The sequence below is a fragment of the Zootoca vivipara genome, chromosome 16, assembly GCF_963506605.1.
Source record: "Zootoca vivipara chromosome 16, rZooViv1.1, whole genome shotgun sequence".
Classification (NCBI taxonomy): Eukaryota; Metazoa; Chordata; class Lepidosauria; order Squamata; family Lacertidae; genus Zootoca; species Zootoca vivipara.
In genome coordinates this window covers 24,484,435-24,507,638 of record NC_083291.1, presented here as the reverse complement: position 1 = coordinate 24,507,638, position 23,204 = coordinate 24,484,435, and the positions used below count along the sequence as shown (strand labels likewise).

Below are 23,204 nucleotides of genomic sequence, written 5' to 3'. Positions count from 1 at the left end.
GGCTTGCTTTGCAAATTATTCCAAGGCAAGATGCATCATCATCGTCAAAGGTTTTTCAAGGCACACCATTATAGAAGATTTTCCAAGACTTTACCATTATAGAAAAAGCAGTAATGCTTGCCATTTATTTGTTCAGGAGCCTCCTTGCAACCAGGATTAGACCCCAGAAAGTCAGTGCAAATTGGATGTACACCTAGAGCAGGCATCCCCAAACTTTGGCCCTCCAGATGTTTTGGACTACAGTTCCCATCTTCCCCAACCACTGGTCCTGTTAGCTAGGGATCATGGGAGTTGTAGGCCAAAACATCTGGAGGGGCCGCAGTTTGGGGATGCCTGACCTAGAGGCTCAAAGCATTCCCCAAAGAATTTAATACACAGATGGGGTTAAGAGACAGTTTCAGTAATCACACCATTTTCGTCTGAAAAATTTACAAGGCAAATATTGTTTCAGCGTTTTTTAAATTGGCCAAGTGCTTTATATCCTCTGCATCGCTCTCCCCTACCTCACAGTTCATGGTAACTTTGTGAGGTAGATTGCAGCTTCTACCGAAAGTGCAAAAACAGGGCATACAGACAGCTATTTTCTGGAGTGATGTGTTGCCATTAGGAAATTATTCAGTATCGTAAAGTGTCTTTTTCTATTAAAAACCTGAAGTACGTAGCACAATATACATTGATGAGAAGCATGTGTGCCATCAGCCCTTAAGTTATCTTGCACATGGTTATCGTCCCTTCCCACAACCTCAGGGCTGGATAAACCGGCTCCGTGAACTTGCAGCGGAATGTGTGCAGATGTGCCATCCCATCTGTCACGTTGTAGAAAGACAGTATCCCAGCTTCGTAATCCAGAAAAACCCCGACTCGTTCAGGATCATCCTCTGCCTGAATAGGGACTCTCTCCCCGTTCTGGAATGCCCAGTATTCAAAGTCAAACCGTTTGATGCACCAGGACGCTCGGTTGCATCCCAAGCGGCAAAGTTCAGAGTCTCCTTTCCTTTTGATGGATGAGTAGGCTGCCCCAATCCACCACCCGTGCTCGGCCTGCAGCACATCCACCTCCCAGTAATGGCTTCCGGCAAAGAAAGAATCTCTGCTCAAGACTTGCCAGACAGTGTCGAATCTCTCTGGGTTTGAGCAGTAAAGTCTCCTCCTCCAGCTGTAGCTTACTGAAAGACGGTCCTCTGACAAAATTAACCTGGGGTGCACGCTATTTATCTCCAGCGTGGGGGATCTTGCATCTGTGGGCGGGGGGACATTCATAGGCAACACATTGCAGAGAAACATCTTCAGCAGCAACAACAGTTAAAAAAAATAGCCACAACACAAGCTGTTAAAACCTGCAGCCTTCTATTATTGACCTGTCCACATCAAGGACCAGTGGAACTTCCTATGGGACCCAATACCCGTATGGTGTCTGCATCAGAAGCCAATGATAAGGATGGAATGAGAAGAGGGGGAAACAGGATGATGACCAGTGAACCTTGCCATGATGGGGGAACAGATATATTAGTGCTATTTTTGGAACAGCTCCGGGTCCTCCACTGTATCTCGTCCCTAGTTCTGATTTTAAAACAGAGCTTTCCCTTGTTTGCTTATGTTACTTTGCAGACTTAAGAAATGCAACCCAAGATTTAACTGTTTGTATGAAGGATCATACAAAAAGGGACGCGGGTGGCACTGTGGGTTAAACCACTGAGCCTAGCTAGGGCCTGCTGATCAGAAGGTCGGCGGCTCGAATCCCTGCGACGGGATGAGCTCCCGTTGCTCTGTCCCAGCTCCTGCCCACCTAGCAGTTCGAAAGCACGTCAAAGTGGAAGTAGATAAATAGGTACTGCTACAGCGGGAAGGGAAACGGCATTTCCATTGCTGCTCTGGTTCGCCAGAAGCGGCTTTGTCATGCTGGCCACATGACCTGGAAGCTGTACGCCGGCTCCCTCGGCCAATAATGCGAGATGAGTGCCGCAACCCCAGAGTCGGTCACGACTGGACCTAATGGTAAGGGGTCCCTTTACCTTTACCTATGAAGGATCAAGCACAGGGGTGGAGAACCTCTGGCCCTCCACTTGTGCTTGGACTACAACTCCCATCACCCCGTCAGCATGGTCAGGGATGGTGGCATTGGTAGTCCAGCCACAACTGAATGGTCACAGGTCCTTCCCCGCCCTCGCCTGGTCTGGGGATGACTCTCAAGCGCTAGTCTCAGGAAGTCCTTCCTTCCCAACTCAGGGGACAATGGTGGGGGGTTAAAGAGGTGGGTCTTCAGCATATGACAAGCTGTACAACGAAGGTGCTAGATGCACATCTGTGCAAAGGGAATTCCACAACTGAGAGGCTGCCACAGAGAATGCCCTCTCCCAAGGTCACCATCCCATAACCTCCGAGGGCTGTGGAACTACCAAGAGGATTCCTCTCCTGACCTTAACACCTGAGAGGGTCTGTAGGGAGGGAGGGGGTCTTTCAGGGGCCTAAGTCATTTAAGGTGTGAGCATCTTGAATTAGGCCCAGAAATGAACTGGCAGCCAAAGCAGCTGTTTTAATACAGGTTCTATGAGATCTAAAGGCAACTCCAGTTGGTAATCTGGCCTCTGCATTTTGGACCAGTCAAAGTTTCCCAGTCACCTTCAAGGAAATCTCTGTGTAGAATGCATTGTAATAATCTAATCTGGAAGTTCCCAGAGCGCTGAATATAGTGGCCAAGTCACCTCTGCCCAAAAGGGGCTTTAGCTGGCAAACCAGCCAGGGCTGGAAAATGTCACTTGTGATCATTGAGGCCACCTGAGCCCCCGGTTGAGTGAAAATAAAACCAGGAGCAAACCCAAGCTATGGAGCTGCTACTTCTAGGGATATGCCACCCTGTCCGTTTATTCCTTGTTCAGGGAAGGTCCAGCTCCCCCAGGCTGAGCAAGCAGGCGACTGCTGCTCTAAAATCTCAATTTAAAAACTAACCACTTGCCTCTGTCCCTCTCCAAAGGAAAGATGATTTCAAATGGTGAGAATTCAAATACCAAACTGTTCTAAGACACCGTTTGCTGAACAGTCAAACATGGGGGCTTCTAACCATAGCTGGGACACAGGTGGCACTGTGGGTTAAATCACAGAGCCTAGGGCTTGCTGATCAGAAGGTCGGCGGTTCGAATCCCTGCGATGGGGTGAGCTCCCATTGCTCGGTCCAGGCTCCTGCCAACCTAGCAGTTCGAAAGCACGTCAAAGTGCAAGTAGATAAATAGGGACCGCTACAGCGGGAAGGTAAACGGCATTTCCGTGTGCTGCTCTGGTTCGCCAGAAGTGGCTTTGTCATGCTGGCCACATGACCTGGAAGCTGTACGCCGGCTCCCTCGGCCAATAATGCGAGATGAGCACGCAACCCCAGAGTCGGTCACGACTGGACCTAATGGTCAGGGGTCCCTTTACCTTTACCTAACCATAGCTGGCAGGATGGGGACACCTACAACCACACAGGAAATACGTACGTTTCAAGAAGAGTGTGCGATTGGCAGAAGAGTTTGCATTCAAAAAGAGGCCGGGGTCCTTCTTCAACGTGCTGTTAAGGCTGCTGAAGACATCTGAGCAAACAAAAAGTCAAAACAAAGATGCTATTTAGACAACGAGCTGGTGTCAGGGGCTGGACTGAGAAGGAATGGTGGGGACCGCCTCCCTTCTCCTGAACCTTCCCAAGAACAGGAGGACAGTATAGATTTAGAACAGTGGTTTGCAGAAGGGCATAGTTCAGAGGCTGCAGGGGGCAGAAGCTGGGAAATATTGGAAGAGGAACAACAGGAAGAAGAAGCACCAGGGGAGAGACAGCTGACAGACTCAGTGTCCTTGGAAAGCATTCCTGACCCCCTTCTCCCAGGACCAGACGGGCATTGCGGGTAGTAGAACAGAGAGCTCAGAGGCAGAAGGCTCAGATTAGCTGACACAGGACTGACGTAGAATAGGGGAGATGAAAGCGGGGTGGGACTTTACTTGGAGCAATGCTGTTAATTAGGGAAGACTGCATTCCTTCATCACTCTCTGTGAATTATTGAATAAATTTCTTGGTAAGAACTTTTATTGTTTCTCTGATTCTTGGCTGCCACCATGGGAGGGAGCTGATTCCCCAAAGCCTGATGGCTGGTTCATCGGACGCGCTAAGCCAAACCAAGAGAAACATTTTTCTCCATCTCTTGCAATACTAGAACTTGTGGACATTCAAGGAAGCTGAATTTTGGGAGGTTCAGGAGAGACAAAAATACATGCTTCTTCACACAGCACATGGTTAAACTATGGAATCTTCTTCCACATGAGGTAGTGACGGCCACCAACTTGGATGGCTTTGAATGAGGACTCACGGGGGTTAAGGCTATCAGTGATATCAATGCTCTGTCTCCACACATTCATGTACCTTTGTTGAGCCGAGCCTTGAGTGGTTTCTGCAGGATAGACTGGACAAACTCAAGAAAGCGCAAGAAGTGGTTTGTGACGTGTTCAAACGACATGGGCAATGGAGCCAGCTGTTCTGAGGGGATCAACTGCTTCACTATTTCCTTTTCTGCTGCACAATAGCCCTGCAGAGGAAGACATGAATTCTTAAACGTCTGCCTTCCGATCCCTAGCATCCATGGTGCAGTGTGTGGTGCTCCTTGGGTACAATCCGGGTGGGAGCTGCATGATGCCTCAGGCTTCTGTGAGGCAGGAGAGGCTGGCGTCAGTCTGGCGTCAAAAGAACGAATTGGTATTTCTTTATCTCAGAAGCTTGAGGACTAGTGACATAACCAATTAATGAACAAGTACAGTGGACGCTCGGGTTGCAAATGTGATCCATGCAGGAGGCATGTTTGCAACCCGCAGCGCCGCATCTGCACACGTGGGAGTTGCAATTCGCCGCTTCTGCGCAAAGCACAATTGAGTGCTTCTGCGCATGTGCCAAAACCCAGAAGTAACCCATTCCGGGAGTTCCGGGTTTGGCGCAGTGTGCAACCCGAAAACGCGCAACCTGAAGCAGCTGTAACCCGAGGTATGACTGTATAACAATAAACACAGGGCTCACCCATACCACCCTTTAATGTTGACAGTAAAGGTGCGTAAGCTATGGGGTGCAGCACTCACTTTCAGGCTGCGTTTGTCCAGAAACAGCTTTCCAGGTCATGTGGCCAGCATGACTAAACCGATTCTGGCGCAACGGAACACTATGATGGAAACCAGAGAGCATGGAAACACCGTTTACCTTCCCACCTATTTATTTACTTGCACTGGTGTGCTTTCAAATTGCTAGGTTGGCAGGAGCTGGGACAGAGCAGCGGGAAATCACCCCATCACACAGATTCGAACTGCTGACCTTCCGATCAGCAAGCCCAAGAGGCTCGGTGATTTAGACCACAGCGCTACCCATGTCTGTGTAAATGCCCTTGTGAGTAGGCTTTCTCCTGGAGAACTGCCACACTTTTTCGCTGCTGTGGCAGAGACCAGATCACACAAGCAGGATGTGGAAATCGACCAGCATTAAATTCCGGCTCCCATTCAAGGTTGCATTCCTGATAGCAGAGAGGAGCATGTGACCCTAAGACCCACATTGCAAGACCAGTGGGTGCATAAGCTCCATGCCGCCGCATTGTGTGAATCAACCCTATAATCATAAATCAATTTTAAAAAACCTCAAGACAGAGAAATGTGCTGCACATATTCTTTCTTTGTCGAAGTTTTGATTGTAGGCTTGGAGGGGCGGGGACCTGCCTGTTTTGCCTGCATTACTTTACAAAGCAGCATGCATGCTGAAGGAACTATATCGCAGCAACAGTAGGAATCACACCATGGAGAAAATGGGGCCTGGATTCCATACTAGATTTTTCATGATAGGGCAGGCATCCCCAAACTGCAGCCCTCCAGATGTTTTGGCCTACAACACCCATGATCCCTAGCTAACAGGACCAGTGGTCGGGGAAGATGGGAATTGTAGTCCAAAACATCTGGAGGGCCGAAGTTTGGGGATGCCTATGATAGGGCAACCACAACAGGGCCTTTCCACACTTTTCAACCAGGAAGAGCACCTTCCTACCTTGAGCAAAAGAAGGGGGTCAGGTTGAAGTTGGATGTGCCTGATCCTGTCTGTGAAGCCATCTATGAACCGGATCTGGCCCTCACAAGCCTCTGCCTGTTCTTCATATGTCATCAAGGTATGCTGGGCCTTCTCGTCGATGTATCTCTTGGTCAAAGTTTCCTCCTCGGCAAACAGGAGCCGGAGCTCAGCAAACTTCCCTGCCAGCCAGGTTTTGCTCTCGAACATGTGTGCCTGCAGATGAAACAAAACAGAACCTCAGCACCAAATCAAGAATGCTGCCAAACACAAATGTTCCAGGGGCCTAGCATGGAAAGGAGAAGGTGCTTACAGGCCTTTGTGGAAAGGTTACATTCAGACAACCAAGCTGCCAAGGCCTTAATGGGGCGTTGTAATAATTCAGCAAGATTTGGAGGTCAACAGGCTCCCCACACCTTTGGTGCAGCAAACAAAGGTCTCCTCTGATATTTTATTCTGATCTAAGTATGCAACCATTTTTTTGGTAGAAAAACAATAACGGGAAAATGTGCAGAATTTACACTTCTCTCTCTCTTCATTGTATTCTTTTTTGCTATTCTCTTTTTGGCACCTGCTTAAAACATTTTTCTTTAGGCATGCCTATCCAGACATGTAGATATTGTGTTTTAATCTTTTTTGACTGTTAATTCTAATTATTTTAAAATGTTTTTAATTGCATATTTTTACCAGTAGTCTTGGTATTTCGTCTAAACGGTTTAGAGGGTTCTATTACCATCAAGGAGTATAAAAACTTTGTTAATTTTATTAACGATTTATTAATTTATTATTATTGTTGTTCAATGATATGCTTCCAAGGTTCTCACTCACAAAATAGGGATTCCCAGACTGTGATCCATGAGTTTCATTCAGGTGGTCTGCGGCATGTTGGTACATTTGTGGTTGAAGAAGGTGATGCCACACCCATTGCAGTAAATAGTCATATTGATTTTCAATTGTATTTTTATTGCTTCTTTTACATTTTATTGTATTCAACCTTGAATTCCAGAATTAAAGCTGCAGTGCAATAAAATATAAGAGAAGCAATAACAATACAATTGAAAATCATACAGCATCTAGCACAGCACATGCCAATTGCTACAGTAAGACCCTCAGCAATTTTTGAGTGGTTGGTCCATGGGGTGGGAAGTTTGGGAACTGTGGGTCTCTAAAGCACATTGGCAGAGGGCTGGATCGTGAGCTATCTCCTTTTTGCTCTGTTCGCTTTCAAAATCCAGCACCTGCCCTTCTCACACTCAAGTTAAAGAAGACTGGAGTCCCATCTCTTTTCTCCTGCAGAGGGTGGCTTGGAGCAAACAGTGGGAGGACAAAAGGTGAAGCATTCATCCACAGCACCATTTGGCACCTGAGGCTGCTTTTCAAACACCAAGGCTGTTCAAACTCTGGCCCATTTCCTGCCTGATCCTTTGCCAAAAGCTGTTCTAAGAGGCACCAAGTGTTTCAGCAAAGTTATTTACAGTTAAGAAGATGTGGACCGGATGGATGGACGGATGGGAGGCCACTTGGAGCCCCAGAAAGGCACTAGACATATCAATAGATTCGTCACATTGTGGTCATCGTTTCTTTGAGCTCCTGCCATCGGGATGGAGATATAGAACAAGGAAGGTGAGAATGAGCCGTCTCAAGAACAGTTTCTTTCCTAGAGCAATTTTGGCCTTAAATGGAAATTCTTGACTTTGAAGTCATTTTATTTTCATTTGTTTACTGTTCTGTATTGTATTGTGCTTATTAGTATTTTAATTCATGTGGAGTGTTTTAATTGAGTTGATGCAGCAATTGAGAAATTTCATTGTTCCCACAAGGGGACAATGACAATAAAGATCTATTCTCTTCTCTTTCTCTTCTCTTCTCTTCTATTCTGTATGATGCTCAGGGCTTTTTAAAGGAAGAACAGCATTTACATTTGATAAAAGAAACACAGAACTGGTATAGGTGCTAAAGGTTTGAGCCGAGCATTGATGAGAATTCTTAAGGTAGCTGTACCTTTCGGGGCATGCTCTGGTCTATGGGGTCACGAAGAGTTGGACACGACTAAACAACAAAAACAACAACCTTTCGGGGGGGGCGGGGGGCAGGTGTGGAGAGAGCAAGCAACCTGTGGAGGTGTGATTCTGAGTGGATAAAACGCCAGAGGGGAATGCACAAGAGGTAAAGTAAAAGTAAAGGACCCCTGGATGGTAAAGTCCAATCAAAGGTGACTATGGAGTTGTGGGACTCATCTCGCTTTCAGGTCGAGGGAGCCGGTGTTTGTCCACAGACAGCTTTCTGGGTCATGTGGCCAGCAGGACTAAACCGCTTCTGGCACAGCAGAGCACCATTACCGAAACCAGAGGGCACGGAAACGCCATTTACCTTCCCGCCACAGCGGTACCTATTTATTTACTTGCACTGGTGTGCTTTCGAACTGCTAGGTTGGCAGGAGCTGGGACAGAGGATCGGGAGCTCACTCTGTTGTGGGGATTCGAACCACCAACTTTCCGATCGGCAAGCCCAAGACGCTCAAGGGTTTAGACCACAGCGCCACCCGCGTCCCTGGAATGCACATGAACACTCATGCAAGCACACCACTGTGTTTGCAGCCTCTACGACTGCAAATGTAGGGGGAAAACAAATATCCTCCCAAAGAAGCGCCCATGTGAAGTTTGGCCTTGAATCCAGAAGGCTGCTATACTTATGCTAATAATGAGCCTTGAACCCAAGTGGCAGCCAGCCAATTTAAACATTGTGGGTGGGGAGGCTCCTGTGGCTCTGATGACCTGCAGCTTTTCTGCCCTTTGGTCCACAGGCCAAGGAGTGGCCCAGCTGGGGTTGGATCAATTGCTTAAGCAGCTTGCTTTGCATGCAGCAGAATTCATTTTAGATAGCGAGAAAAATGAGCCTAGGTGTCGTTATATATTTGGTGAGGATTAATGCATCCTCCTTGCGATATACCCTGTTTCTCATATTTTAAGGCATCCCCATAAAATAAGCCATAGCAGGATTTTTAAGCATTCGAGGAATATAAGCCATACCCCGAAAATAAGACATAGTGATAGGAGCAGCAGCAATGCCGGCCGCGGCAGGAGGAGGAGGAAAAAAATAAGACATCCCTTGAAAATAAGCCATAGTGTGTTTTTTTGAGGAAAAAATAAATATAAGACGTGTCTTATAATATGAGAAACACGGTATGAAGCATTTGGAGGGAGTCATGCCTAACTTCCTTTTCCCTACTTCACCCCATCACCTGCAATCTCTTGTTGAGATCCAGCACAGTCACAAGATCACTAGCAGGTAACTGACAGGTGGGCCACACCCACCTGTCATAGTTGCCCCATGAGGCTGCGTGGTACAGGCATATTTTGGTTTTCGAACAGCTTAGTTCTCAAACGTTTTGGCTCCCAAACGCCGCAAACCCAGAAGTGACTGTTCCGGTTTGCGAACTATTTTTGGAAACTGATTGTCCAACGGGGCTTCCTGCAGCCAATCAGAAGCCACGCTTTGGTTTCCGAACGTTTTGGAAGTCGAACGGACTTCCGGAACAGATTACGTTTGACTTCCAAGGTACGACTGTACTTCGTATGTAAACTTTGAAGCACCCCATTCCTTGACATTGTTGTGATCCCATCCAATTTGACCCCCAAGGACACTATGCAAATAGGTACTACCATCATTATGGAGATTAGCACATCTTGATTTACCTTAAGCTCATTAGCAGCTTCTTCTATATGTTTTATGTTGTCAACTTCCTGCTTCTTCTTCAGGGTCAACTGCTTCAAATACGACCTCATGATTTCCTGTTTTACCCAGTGTAAAAAGGACACATCACTGATTGTGACCATTTCAGACCTTCAGTTGCAACTTCTAATCTGTTCAACAAGTAGTTTCTTCAACTAAAGATTCAGCTTTGCAAGCAAGTCCACAAAATATATAAGCTCACCAGAGTGTTTCTGCTAGCATATATACCAGTTCCCCGTGCTAGTTATTCACTGCACATTTTTCTTCCAGTTAACATGAATTAATTCTCTTCTATGGTGGGGACCAATTTTAATTAGCAAGGTGAGAAGTTAGGAACCCTCACACCCATTTTTTTTTTGCAGAACATACTACACATTTTGAGTGTGGAATGAAACAAGCCGTTAACCTTAATACAGGAAATAAACTGTATCAGAAGAGCTACCTAAAGTTTAGAGGAACTGTGGTAATAAACTGGGGTGCACTGGGTGTTAGGGCTGTGCTCCTTCTGGGGTAGTTTGTCCACCATCCTGCATGTAACGGTGGCTACACCCTGGGATCAGCTTCGGCTGGCTGGCTAAACCAGCAAAGGGTAGCCTATGGGGCTTAAACCTTCGGGTTTTCCCTGCATGCAGAAACGGGCTCTGGTGGACACAAATCTGGAGTCCCTAAGGCGGTTGCAAGACTCATTGTACAACTTCCGGCAACTCCTGCAGCCAAGCTGGTGCCAAATGTATCGCTCTGCTTTCCTTTGGACACCATCAGCGAGGCCGAGAGAGGGGTCTGGTGGACTTTGAGACCCCATGGCCACGTAAACTATAATAAATCCAGTCCTCTTTGAAGGTGTCACGACACTTCCTCTCCGCAACTCCTGTAATCGTTTAGCCATGGAAAAATCTTAGGAGCGGAGGGGTGTGGCTCTCTAGATGTCGACGGACCATCATTTCTGGCCTAATGGCTGGAGCTGATGGGAGTCGGAGAGTGCGGTCACGTCTGAAAGGACACAAATCTCCCCCCCCCCAAAAAAAAGAACACGGAAGAACTTTTGTGCCCGCGTACCCGCTTGCTCTGCGCCGCCTGGGCGATGAGGTTGACTCGGTGGCCGCGGTGGAGGCCCAGAGCCGGGCAGAGCGCGCACACGCACTGCGCGCACTCTTCGCAAAACAGCTCCAGGGGGCGCCCGCGGTGCTCGGCGCACCAGCGCTCCCGCTCCCGCAAGGCGCGCAACTCCGCCGCCGCCTCGCCGGCTGCGCACACGCGGTGGCCTCGGAAAGCCGCGCCGGGTTCCCCGTCCGCTGCCCCGTGGGGCCGCGCGTGGGCCTCGCACAGCGATATCAGGCAGGTGAGGCAGCTCCATTCCGCCCGGCGCGGCGCGTCCTGGGCGCACAGATCGCAGGGCGCGACCGTTTCTCCCGCCACCGCAACCTCCTGCTCCCGCCGCGCCATTGGCTTCAGAAGGCGCGAGTGGGAACCGGGCAAGAGGGAGAGAGGCGGGCGGGGAGGCGGGCCAGGGCGGGGCCGGGCAGCCTCCTCCGAAGGCTGGGAATGGGAAGGCGAAACTTAGGGAGATCTGACGTGGAGTGCCGGATTTCCGTATAAGCTATAGTTTAGGGCCCCACTCTCTTGGGGGGCCCCAAAAAAAATTACAGGAAAAAAGAACTGGCTGTACATTTCCAAAATATAAGATAAAAACAAATAAAATAAAACTTACATACAGCAATAGTGCTTTGTGTTGTGTAGGCTGCTATGATGAAAGTAATGGGCCCTGCCTGCTATTCTGCTCCCTAAAATATCACTGGTTTGCTCGTTTCTATATATAGGGTGCCTACATTCTGCAGGGACTGATTGCATGGCAACCTGTGCAAATGGCTTTAGATACCTATTAGGTCCATAAATTACCATAGCATAGCATATATTCAACACAAAAAACAGCGACAATTTGTTGTTGATAAAGGACAGCTGGGCCCCATTACCTTCAGTAGCTTAGGGCCTCATCAAACCTAAATCCAGATCTGGGCATGGTCGTGGCCAAGGGGGGGGAGGGAAGGAGGGGCAGCTGCCCCCATAAATCAATAAATATACATAGCAAACTGAGGTTCTACCCCACCCCCAACAAAAATCCTGGCTACGCCCATATTTTCACAGAGAGTGGATGCAGTGGGCAGGATTTGAATTGCGTCCACCAGCTGGATCATAGCATTGTAGAGTGAAAGCATGGACATAGCCAGGATTTATGTTAGAAGGGCAGGACACCCACCTGTCATCCTCTATTTGGCTCTGTCTAGTAGATTCGGAATGAAATGCCTCAACAAACGGTTGTTTCAAACTACTTTCTTTTGACCCCAAGTGCTCAGAAAAACCTGTCGACATCTTTCTACAATTTCTACTTTTAGTGCTTTTTGAAAAAGGAAACCATACTTGATCCTTGCCCTCTGGGTTTAAGGATATGGCTAGCTTCCCAAGATCTTGCAGTGGGGATTGGCCAGACCCACATTGAAATGAGGCCAGCAAGATTCAGTCCCTTCACACCGTGTGATAATGTAGGAAAGCTAGAGCGGATGGTGAAAGGATTGTTGAGAGAGGCTTCCCTTTGCCAAAAGGCCCTGGGCACGCAGACAGGGAAGAATGTTAAGAGAACACCCTGACTCTGAGCACCCTGCCCATTCTCCAAGGAGCAAAGATTTTAAAACATTGAAACCCAGCTCTGTACATGTTCAAGCACATGCAACTCAAGGTTGCTTTTTGAGAACACAATTACAACCCTAAATGTAAGGGCAGTAGCATGACACACAAAACCTAAGTGTATCCCTGTACACATTAACCACATACACTATTGGCAATACTTCTCGGCCATATATACTGTAGAGGTTTTCTTCATTCAGAATCATTGCCCGATACAGTGAGATGGTATCTCTGCTTCTGCCCCCAGCAGATATTTCACACTGGCTAAAGCCATTCTACCTGTTATATCAGGGTGAGGTGCAATAAGTCTGAACTGTACTTTGTACTTTGAAGTGCCAACCAGATAGGCTTTCTACGTGCAGCAAACACACACCAGCAAAAAATATAACTTCTCATGTTCTAGCTTACTACTGGACGAGATTTTTTTTATTTCTTTCTTTTTCTATGCTTTCTACTTTGACCATTTTCAGTGCAAAGCACAATGAAAACATGGTCTCAGTGTGCTGTGGCAATGAATGGCAAATTCAGTGTTTGGAATAAGGAAAGCAATGAAAAAAATAAACAGCTGGTATCATGCCTCTGTAAAAAAATATGGTGTGGCTGCCTTTCAAATACTGTGTACAATTTGGGTAGCCCCATCTTAACTGGGACTTTTAAAAGTTTGTGTTAATGTTTCCCCTGATATGTAATTTATAAATCAGAGGCAAATGTTAATGGGGTTTCCATACCTGCTTCCATTTGGAATCATGTAATTTAACAGAATTTCATATTCTGTGCTTAAACCATGACCAGTAGCTACAGAGAACCAACACGGTACTTGAGTGAGAAGAAGCAACACAAAGTTGTATAAGTGTACATCATACATTTATTACTGAACAACCCTCTCAACTCCAAAATTGGGCACAGGGATTAAAAATAAAAATTCATTGCACTACTTAGTAAAGCATTACTAGTAACTCTCATAAAAAATGTACAAATTTTGTTAAAAATTTATCAAGCCTTCAAATGATTTGGTTACAGATATTTATAATACATTTAAAACTACATGTTAAATGATACAATGGAGTATGATTTTTTTGAAGAAAACACTTGACAAATATGATTCTAACAAAACCCATAAGCTTTCATAATCATTAGCAGGTTTGCAACACAAAATAGCAAAATGAGGTAACTGAAGGTACCAAAGAAGGGAGAGAAGGTGAGAGATCCACAGCTCTCTCAGGCCATTTAATAGTAACCAAGATTGCAAGGTGTTTTTTTGGAAAGCAAAATAAAAGGAGTTGGTAAATCCCAAATATTACAAGAGGTGTAAATGTTAACAGCGGCGACAAATATCACATTCTGGAGACTGTACAAAACTCTATACAAAAGAAATTACTTTACACAAAATAAATCTGTAAAGAAAGCCACAAAGTGAGACCTTAGAGAGATCCATAAGGCCTTTATACCCATTTTTTTTATTGTTTTTAAAAAGACAGAAGGTTAAATTAAGTTGACAATTCATGCAAATAAAACCCCAGCAGTGCCAACATGATAAAGCCAACTTTTCTTTTCTTCCTTTAGTGGGAGAGGTAGGGATAAGGGGACAGAGGCTACCCAAAATAATTCGGTGCTGTCAGGCACCACTGAGGGCTGTGGAATTAGACACACACAAATGGTGCGTTATGCATGGCAGTTAACGGCTGAGCATGAATCCTCTTCTCTTCTGCCGGGAGCAATGGGTTAAGAACTCCCCTGCAGCCGGCCAGAGCTGGTTGAGAACACATGCATATGTGTGTCTTACAGACACTTAACCACAGGAAGCATATCTGCACACATCTGCAAGAGTCCCATGCAAACAAAAGTCATTCAAAGAAGAGATCAGCCACAGGAGTGCAATAATTAAGTTCAGTATACTACAAGAGTAGTCCCTACTGCAGCCCTATCCCTTCGCCAACAGCCTCGCTCAAATGAAACTGGGAATCAAGGGACAAGATGCCCCACTGGAATATTGATCCAGATTCAGCGCCCAAGTCCCCCCTTCTCAGAATTAGTGTTTATGTGCCTTGTTAGTCTGTTACAGAGAAAGTGCCTTATTTCTATGCTTTGACCGTGGACACAGAGTGGGGTAGTGTTATGATTCGATTTGTACAGGTAAAAATCTTTTTTGTCCAGCAATATAAAAAAAGACCCCAAAGTATTGTAAAACATGTGTGGCAATGCTTGTCCCCAACCTCCCAACCCATGATTTTTGTTTGCTTAAAAAAATAAAGTTTACTATGTGCAATTTAACCTTTCTGACATGTTCCGGCGATTCCTCATAGCACACACTGAGGGGGAAACTAATAATTGTAAAGCTGTCATACACAGTATGTCAAACTGTTCCATTTGCTTCGTTAACATTGATTTCTTGACACTATGGACAGACTAAGGTGCCTAGCTACTAAACCGAGGCAAACAGTACAGTATCTGAAACAAAGTGGAGGGGATTGTGCTTTTAGTTTTGCAAAACCACAAGCTGCGATTGGTCAGCAGAGCCTTCGGAAAGAAGGGTGATTTACAACCAACACCGTTCCTGGACTTAACAGACTTAACACATAGCAGCATACAAAAACAAAAGCATCAAAAAGGGCACAAACAAAAGCCAACTGGCAGCAGGTTGCAGCAATATTGCTAGCTGTGGCGCTTGTGCTGTTGCGACCACAAACTATGGCACACAGAATGCAAGAGAAACGCAAAGGATCCACAAAGAAATGTGCAGCTCTTGGGAGAACTACGGTAGCCATGTTGTGTATTGAAAAAGAAAGTTTAAAAATGCCAAGTCTGAAATAAATGTTAAGCAAAGCCAATTTTCCCCCAATACAAAATTATTCAGAAGGCAGTTGAAAGGAGGTCAACTCCAAATTCACAGCATTTTGTTTGTTTGTTTCCTTGATTTTGTGTATCAGCCCATTATTGAACATGAATATTCCTCATACTACTATAGGACACTGAGGATGTCTCAACGCCACACAGCAGCCTGCCACCAAGTAAATGTAGCAAGCAAGAAATTGTATCCTGTGACATTTTTTGCCAGGCAGTAAAATATGAACACGGTACCATGGCTAGGGGGGGGTAAAAATCATATACAGTTGTACCTTGGTTGTCAAACAGAATCTGTTTCGGAAGTCCATTTGACTTCCGAAAACATTTGACAATCAAAGCGCGGCTTCCGATTGGCTGCAGGAGCTTCCTGCAACCAATCGGAAGCTGTGGAAGCTGCGTTGGACGTTTGGCTTCCAAAGAACATTCACAAACCAGAACACTCACTTCCGTGTTTATGGCATTCGGGAGCCAAAACGTTTGAGTCGCAAGGCATTTGAGATCCAAGGTACGATTGTACTGTCTTGAAGAAAGTGCTAAGGATTTCATTTTGTTCATGAGACTGAGGCTTTTAAAAAGAAAAAAGAGAGAGATGGATACCTTTAAAGTTATTTTAATTGTACATGTTTGCTTGCGTATGGCAAGGAATGTAACTTAGTGCCAGTGTTTGTAAGCTAAACTGGGATTTAAGCAAGTATATTGCCAACAATACATGAAGCATTTGCACAAGACTCCAACATCCTCTCCATTTCTGTATCTATGGACAAAACTGGAAAATGAACAAAATGATATCTTAGTATCTCAAATAAAAAATCCAGTTTTGAAAGTGAACAGAAAAAGAACCAATGTTGACTTGGAAGAGTTTTTAGAAAATTAAGAGAGGACAGCATCAACTTTCAATCACCAGTTGAGAAATTTTTAATATTGCTACCTGGCTGTGCAATGCTGCAACGCATTATAAATTTAGCAGTGAGCTGCATATCTAAAAAAAACTTGGAAAATTCTCGTAGCCTTAAAAAAAGAAAAAGAAAAAGGCTAATTTGTTATTCGTAGTAACTGAGGAAGCAATATGCTGTATAATGACAGACAAAGGATCTCCAATTAAAGGGAAGCATAATTGTTGTCTGAATAAAAGCAAAAAGGCCTTTTTGTACTATTAAATACAATTGGAAGGGGGCGGGGATGAAATATCAAATGTCTATAACTGCTGCACCCTTATAGCATTCAGTGTGCAACTGCAAACGCAAGGAAAGAAACCAGTGTACAGTACTAGTACTGTTTAAATAACACACAAGATTATACATTGCAGCATAATTAATACTACACACATACATCCTCAGTACATGCTGGTATATAAGTCCTCTCACACACTACCGCCCAAACACTTGCTCGCCCACATACACACAAACACCCTGCGATCAACGCACCCACCCGCACCGTTTATTCCCACTCACAGTATCTGAAGGCTCTATATAAGGTAGATTGCTATATTGTTTGGAGCTACCACTTTTTTTTTTAATATAAAAGCACATGCTAGAAGATCACGTTCCACTGTAATCTCGCAGCAACACTCGGAATGATCACACAAAAACCAGGGAATGTTAGTGCACACACGAAATTAAGCTAAAAGAAAAAAAAAGTCTTTGGAGTTCCAATCACACAGTTAGTATAACAATCCCATAATTGTGAAGACTAATTATAAGCTTTATAGTTGATTAAATCACACAGTGCAAAGAAAGGTCCATTGACCCTTTTGTGTAAAGGGAAGGCTGGAAGCCACACGGGTTAAGTTCAATGGAGAGTTCATATATATATATACACATGTGACTAGGAACACCCAAAGTAGAATTGTGCTCTTAGACTGGTCATTCTGAGTCACGGTGGACTTCCGAAGCATCAGCTCTGCAGATGGGGCAAGTACGATTTGCCTGGAGAATAAAAACAGGCGTTAATGTATTGTACATCATCTCACACAAAAGACTATTAAAGAAAATGTACTGAGTTGCAAAAATAAAATAGAATAGAATAAAAATCACTACATTGAACCTTACATCCCTAGCAAGATAATTAAGAGGAAAGAGAATAGCATCAAAACCCAGATTTCAGTGAAATCAACTGACTTTAGCTTTATCTTATTCTCATGTAAATACATGTCCAAAGAGGTCAATCATCTGACTTCCAACAATTTAAAATGGGTGGCTAATTTATCATGATTATTATTAATAACTTGTATCCTGACCCATCTGCCTGGGTTGCCGCAGCCACTCTGGGGTTCAAACCGCTCTGTCCAGTACCACAGTGTTTGCTACTAGTGTCCCCATCAGCAGACGCATCACAAATGCTGAACAAAGCGCTTCTCCTCTAGCCACCATGGAGACCCCAGAATGCTCCAAAAACAGGAAGTGATGAACGCAAGACCCCTGCCGGATAAGGCTGAAGTCCCATCTAGTGCAGCGCCCTGTTCTCACAGTGTTCAATCAGGTGTCCATGGGAATCCCACAACCAGGAACTGAGCGCAATCAGCTGTGATTCCCAGCTACTAAAATTCAGACGGATACTGCCTCCACCAGTGGAGGCAGAACACAGGCATTATGGCTAGCATGTGTGAATCAGTAAGGGCAGCCTGGTGAAGGCAGTCAGAACTTTCATCAGCCGCTCACGTCTCCTTCGCATGATTAATGTGCAGACTTCAAGTGGCAACTCTAATAGAATGCTTCTCAGCTAAGTCGGTTCGTACTCAGCTGCCTGCCACACACAGAGATCTATAATCCACACATACACACACATTTTCAAACTTTAAAACCAAGAAAACTGTATTGGGTTCTCTTTCAAATAGCACCAAATGATTGAAATATGGTGTCCGGGGACAGGAGAGTTACTATTTATTGCTAAACACACTTCAAGTTCTACCAGTAATCTAAAAGCCTCTTGTGCACACACTCCTCTAGCTTCTGAAATTAAGAGCATTGAACGCTGCTGTCCCATTTAATCATGCCCTGCAGTGGAACTGTGATGCTCTCGTTGTTTAATGATGTGTTAAAGATCATCTGGTGGTGACTAGCAGGTGAGATACTAGTTTGTGTTTTCTCCCTGACATGGTTAAGTGGATTTTTTTATTTTTTAAGTATGCAAAAACTATGCACCACAATGACTATAACACTTGCAACCTTTTCTGAAGTTCGCAGGTACAGTATGCACTTTCATCTCTGAACTCTTCAGAAATGGTGGTTTGGATCCTACATTTCATGAGCAAAGTTCTGCTCATGGAGCAGGGCTTCATTCTTGTTGCTGCTGCCCCAGCCCCCCCCCCCGAAAAAAAACACATATGGTTCTGAGTGTTGAGAGACCTTCAAGAACATCATGTAACATGGTTTGAGGGGCTGCAAGCGGAAGGGGGAATCAGCAACAACCAAAAATCAGACCCCCTTCCTCCCTTGCACAAGTGGCTTTCTTTTTGCACAGGGCACTTTGAATTTAAGACAACATATAACGTTGCCATGAACACCATTCGAAAACTGCTAGTCATTATAATTACAGTTCTCTGCTACTTGGAGCTCTTTTCTGTGCTATGCAGAAAGAAATGGCGGCATCTAGTGGTTGTAATTAGGAGCTGCAGAAAAGCCTCAAGTTTGCCACAACTTTATGATTTATGGACAATCAAGGCAAACTCAAAGTTAATAGACCTCGCTGTACAAATAGTCATATATTCTGCAGTCTTGATGTTTTAGGATTTACCACTGCAGTGACACGATGGAAATTCAGTACATTTTCTGAAATTCATAATTAATTTCCTACTTCAATTATACTTCCATATTTTCCATCATGTGTACACTGTCTGTCATCATACTGCTTTTGCTGCTTCTGGTTCCTTCTCAAACCTTAAAACAAATTAGGTTATATTTCACATTCAATGTCATTCTTGCAAAGACACATTATGGACAAAAAAGCTTCATCTTAAATGCAAGTTTTCTCTATACGTTTTTTTAAAAAATGGTGGTATACCAACAGATATTGTGGCAAAAGTGATGGCATGCAGTACAAACCTAGACTACTGCACTTCATTTCTAAAACTATGTATTATTATAATTATTACCTTAAGCCATTTATCGACACACTTGGCATGGAACTCATGGTTACATGGTAAAACTCTAAGTAGTTGCCTTGATTCAAAGTCACACATGCACACCACACACCTAGAAAAGAAAATTGCAGAATAAGGTATTCAGAAAGAGCAACTACAGTTTGGTTTTATTTCTCTGAAAACGTAGGCCTTTCCTTGCTTTTTAAAATAAAGACTTTTTCAATATAAAGTGACTGCAGTACATTTCATTGAGGCTTAACTGCTGATATAGAGGTGCTGGGTTTGCCACTGTGTTTATATATGTGTGTTTTATTTATACATATGTAATGGAGTATAACATACAATATGTTATGTCCTATATTTCTTGCCCAATGTATCATAGCTATTTAACTGACCACACAGTCCAAGATTAGGAAAACAAATAAATCCAGAGCAAAAGATTTTAATCTATTAATAGCGCATATCTATATAGTGCTCTCAGTGTTCAAAGCACCACACATATATTATGACAGTAATCCTTACCACCACCCTGTAAATAAAGTGAAGAGCCATGGATGGAAGAAAAAGATGTCAGCTGAGGCTACCTAATGATTCTACACTTGGGGTGAAATTTGAACCATGCACTCCCCAGCTCACAACTCATACTATATCAGCAAGACAGTTTTCTTTACTTCTCCCAGGTGTGCCATTTGCAAACTACTTGAGATTGCACTGTAGAAATTAAAACAAATGTGTTTTGCAGAGAAAGCTGGCAGACAATCCTATCTGGCAGCCAAAATACTCTGCCTTCAGGACTGGAGGGTGGAGGGATCCTGTGGCTACTAAAGAAAATGCTGTTTCTAGGCCAATATCAGATTCTAATATTTTAGAAATGAGCGACTTAAAAGCTGTTGTTGGAAAGTCTGAAGAGGCCTTAGGGCTCATTATTGTGTAGCAAATGCCAAGTCCCCAATTCAATTTTCACAATAATGCAAATACTTGGTAGTTACTTTTCACATCCAAAATCTAGCAGGACTACTGGGAGATTTTTTAGAAGACATTCCCCCCCCCAAAACCCCCATTTTAATTTCTTCTTAAGGAAGCTTCATGTCTCAGTGAGAATTGTATGACCTTTATTATTATTATTATTATTATTATTATTATTATTATTATTATTAAAATGGCAGATTTCTGTATTAAATACTTTGCAAGAAATATCTTAACAGGAATTGTAAAAGACTCAGTTTCATGTGATTAGTGACCACAATTCATACAAGTTTCTTGTTTCTGTGTGCCTATTATGGCATTTCATTTTTCTCTTCAAAAAGCAACATTCCATCATGCCCCAATGCAATCTGATTTTATAACTTTCCTATTATAAAAGCAGATAGCCATGTGGCATGGGAGCTGGGGGCTTTTGGGGAGGAATAAGGAGCACTGATTTCATGTTAAGGTAAGGTGTGCAAAGCCGCACACCATCCCTGCCATTCCTATGTGGCTCTAGTAATATTAGATGGAGGAGCAAACTCATCATTAGCTGTGCAGCTCACTGGACTGTGAGCAATATTCATCCAAATCAAAGTATAAAAAAAACAGGGAAATCTGTATTTAATATTCTAACCCAACTGTTAATAAGGTTCACCAATACAGTGGGACCTCGACTTACGAGCTCCTCGACATCTGACATTTTCGACTTAGGAGCGGGAAAAGTGGCCGCACGCTTACGTTTTTTCCAACATCCGAACGGAAAACCTGTTCGCGGCTAGATGCGGTTTCCACAACTTACGAGTTTTTCCGTTTCCAATGCATTCCTATGGGAAACCGCTTTTCCTATGGGAAACTCAACTTACGAACTTTTCAACGTACGAGTGTGCATTCGGAATGGATTAAATTCATAACTCGAGGTCCCACTGTGCATGGAAGTTTTTTTTTTAAAAAAAAATCCCTTACGCTACCGTTAAATAACTTCGAAGCTAGAAAGTACTATTAAAAAGGAAGACAAGTGAATGCATTTATTAGTTGTGTTACAGTTATTTGCTATGCTGGATTTCAGTTAACCAGGGTCAAACAACTTCATACCAAGGCCTCAGCGAGGAGCAAAAGAACTTACAGAGTCTGTTCTGACTGATGGTTATTTGGGTTGAATCTGTAAGATGGAAGTTGTTCAATATCTGCTTTTGTCAGTCCTCTCGGTTTGGCCTCTCCCAGTCTTTCGGCCAAGTTCAGCAGTGCCTATGAAAGAAAGACGCCCTTTTCAGGTCACCTTTTAAAAACTCACTCATTTTACTCAAGCTCTTTTTATAACACATCATAATCAGGGACGATAAGCAAAACCAGTAGTGTAAAACTGGAAAATCTAGCAAACTTGCGTCATAAGGCACTAAATTCAACTGCTCTTGGTTTAGCATTTGAATTGTCTGGAACTACATACAGGTGCAATCAAGAGGCCTAACATGCACCCTGTGTAGCACTCTCATGGAAGGAAGAAAATCCCAGAAATTGTTCAGCATAAGTATACGTCCTCACAAAACGTAAGATTTGGTAGCAAGTACTGCATTATTAGGGATGCGGGTGGTGCTGTGGGTTAAACCACAAAGTCTAGGGCTTGCCGATCAGAAGGTTGGCGGTTCAAATCCCCGCAACAGGGTGAGCTGCCGTTGTTCAGTCCCAGCTCCTGCCAACCTAGCAGTTCAAAAGCACGTCAAAGTGCGAATAGATAAATAGGTACTGCTCCGGTGGGAAGGTAAATGGCGTTTCCGTGTGCGGCTCTGGTTCACCAGAAGCGGCTTAGTCATGCTGGCCACATGACCTGGAAGCTGTACGCCGGCTCCCTCGGCAAATAGAGCAAGATGAGCGCCGCAACCCCAGAGTCGGTCACGACTGGACCTAATGGTCAGGGGTCCCTTTACCTTTCTGCATTATTATTTTTTGTCATTCCAGCAAAATGCAGTTTGCTAGTTTAATAAGCAACATATTCAGGAACCAATTTAAGGAATGTATTCAAAGCCTCATGGTTTGCATAAATGTGGAATCTGTAACCAACCTCATAGTTTTCCACCTCGCCGTCTTCTACATCCAGCTCAAAACTGAAGGCTGGGCCAACTGCGGGTGGCACTGGAAGCATTGATCTGCAGGAAAAAAAGGAAGTTAGCATCATGATTTACTACTTGTACACATACAGAGAAAGAGCTGCTAATTTTGGGTCTGTGCCTAAAGGCTTTCAAAACTGGTCAAGAATTTAAATACAAATTTGGTTCCAATTCAGTACTAGGTCATGCTATTAACTAATCTGTATAAAGCTGGCTCTCCACATTGGATCACACATGCCCATGCTTCCAGAGAGGCAAGCTGGACAGGTGTTTTTTAAAATGTATTTTAACTTAGCTTATTATTCATTTTGATATTTGATTGATGCGTTGCCCTTTAAATGGGTTCCAGGCTGGCTTAGAAAAGGTTAAAATTACAATAATCTACCGTAAGTGCCTCTGCCTAGTGTCAAAATCACATGACAAGAGCTTAGCAAGCCTCCCTGTAGAGAACATTGCCAGTCAAGGTGCCACCACCATTAAGACCCTTTACTCAGTAGGCACCTGGTATACCTCAGAAGGCACAGGCAGGCTCTAAGTAATTGTGAATTGGGCAGCAGAAGGAAAAACATTTCTCTGTCACAGGTTCACGTACAGAAGCACTGAAGCTATTAAAACATATAATACCACCTGCTTACAGAGTGGCCTGATTCACACATAATGCCAAGCTATGGTTTGTTTATTCAAAGTCCAGTTTGGCTAACCCAGAAAACTAACCATGTTTTGTTTTCTGGAAACAAAGCGTGATGTGAAG

At 44.2% G+C, this 23,204-nt stretch overlaps 2 protein-coding genes across 5 annotated transcripts in view; both read right to left on the bottom strand.

Moving 5' to 3' along the window:
* Positions 1-564: 564 nt before the first annotated feature.
* Positions 565-11,260, bottom strand: TRIM14 (tripartite motif containing 14). The gene is made up of 6 exons (XM_035141201.2): positions 10,841-11,260; positions 9,748-9,843; positions 6,035-6,268; positions 4,385-4,547; positions 3,471-3,563; positions 565-1,238 (listed from the first exon to the last, which is right to left on the bottom strand). The coding sequence occupies exons 1-6, from the start codon at positions 11,225-11,227 to the stop codon at positions 703-705; spliced, it is 1,509 nt and encodes a 502-aa protein (XP_034997092.2). The 5' UTR covers positions 11,228-11,260; the 3' UTR covers positions 565-702.
* A 700-nt stretch (positions 11,261-11,960) lies between these two features.
* Positions 11,961-23,204, bottom strand: part of RNF38 (ring finger protein 38) — a 94,519-nt gene continuing 83,275 nt past the window's right edge. For all 4 annotated transcript variants that reach the window (XM_035140491.2, XM_060269137.1, XM_035140489.2 and 1 more), the window contains 4 exons: positions 22,408-22,492; positions 21,475-21,596; positions 19,398-19,497; positions 11,961-17,232 (listed from right to left, as the gene is read on the bottom strand). In XM_035140491.2, the coding sequence (XP_034996382.2) occupies positions 17,170-17,232; positions 19,398-19,497; positions 21,475-21,596; positions 22,408-22,492 (370 nt within the window). In that variant the 3' untranslated portion in view covers positions 11,961-17,169. The remainder of the gene's footprint in view (positions 17,233-19,397; positions 19,498-21,474; positions 21,597-22,407; positions 22,493-23,204) is intronic.

Excerpts from the sequence above, each read along its gene's own strand:
- TRIM14 (XM_035141201.2), bottom strand. The coding sequence starts at position 11,227 with ATGGCGCGGCGGGAGCAGGAGGTTGCGGTGGCGGGAGAAACGGTCGCG. Across the intron at positions 6,269-9,747 it reads AAGCTGCTAATGAGCTTAAG|GCACACATGTTCGAGAGCAA; the intron begins GTAAATCAAGAT and ends TTTCATCTGCAG. Across the intron at positions 4,548-6,034 it reads ACCCCCTTCTTTTGCTCAAG|GGCTATTGTGCAGCAGAAAA; the intron begins GTAGGAAGGTGC and ends CTTCCTCTGCAG.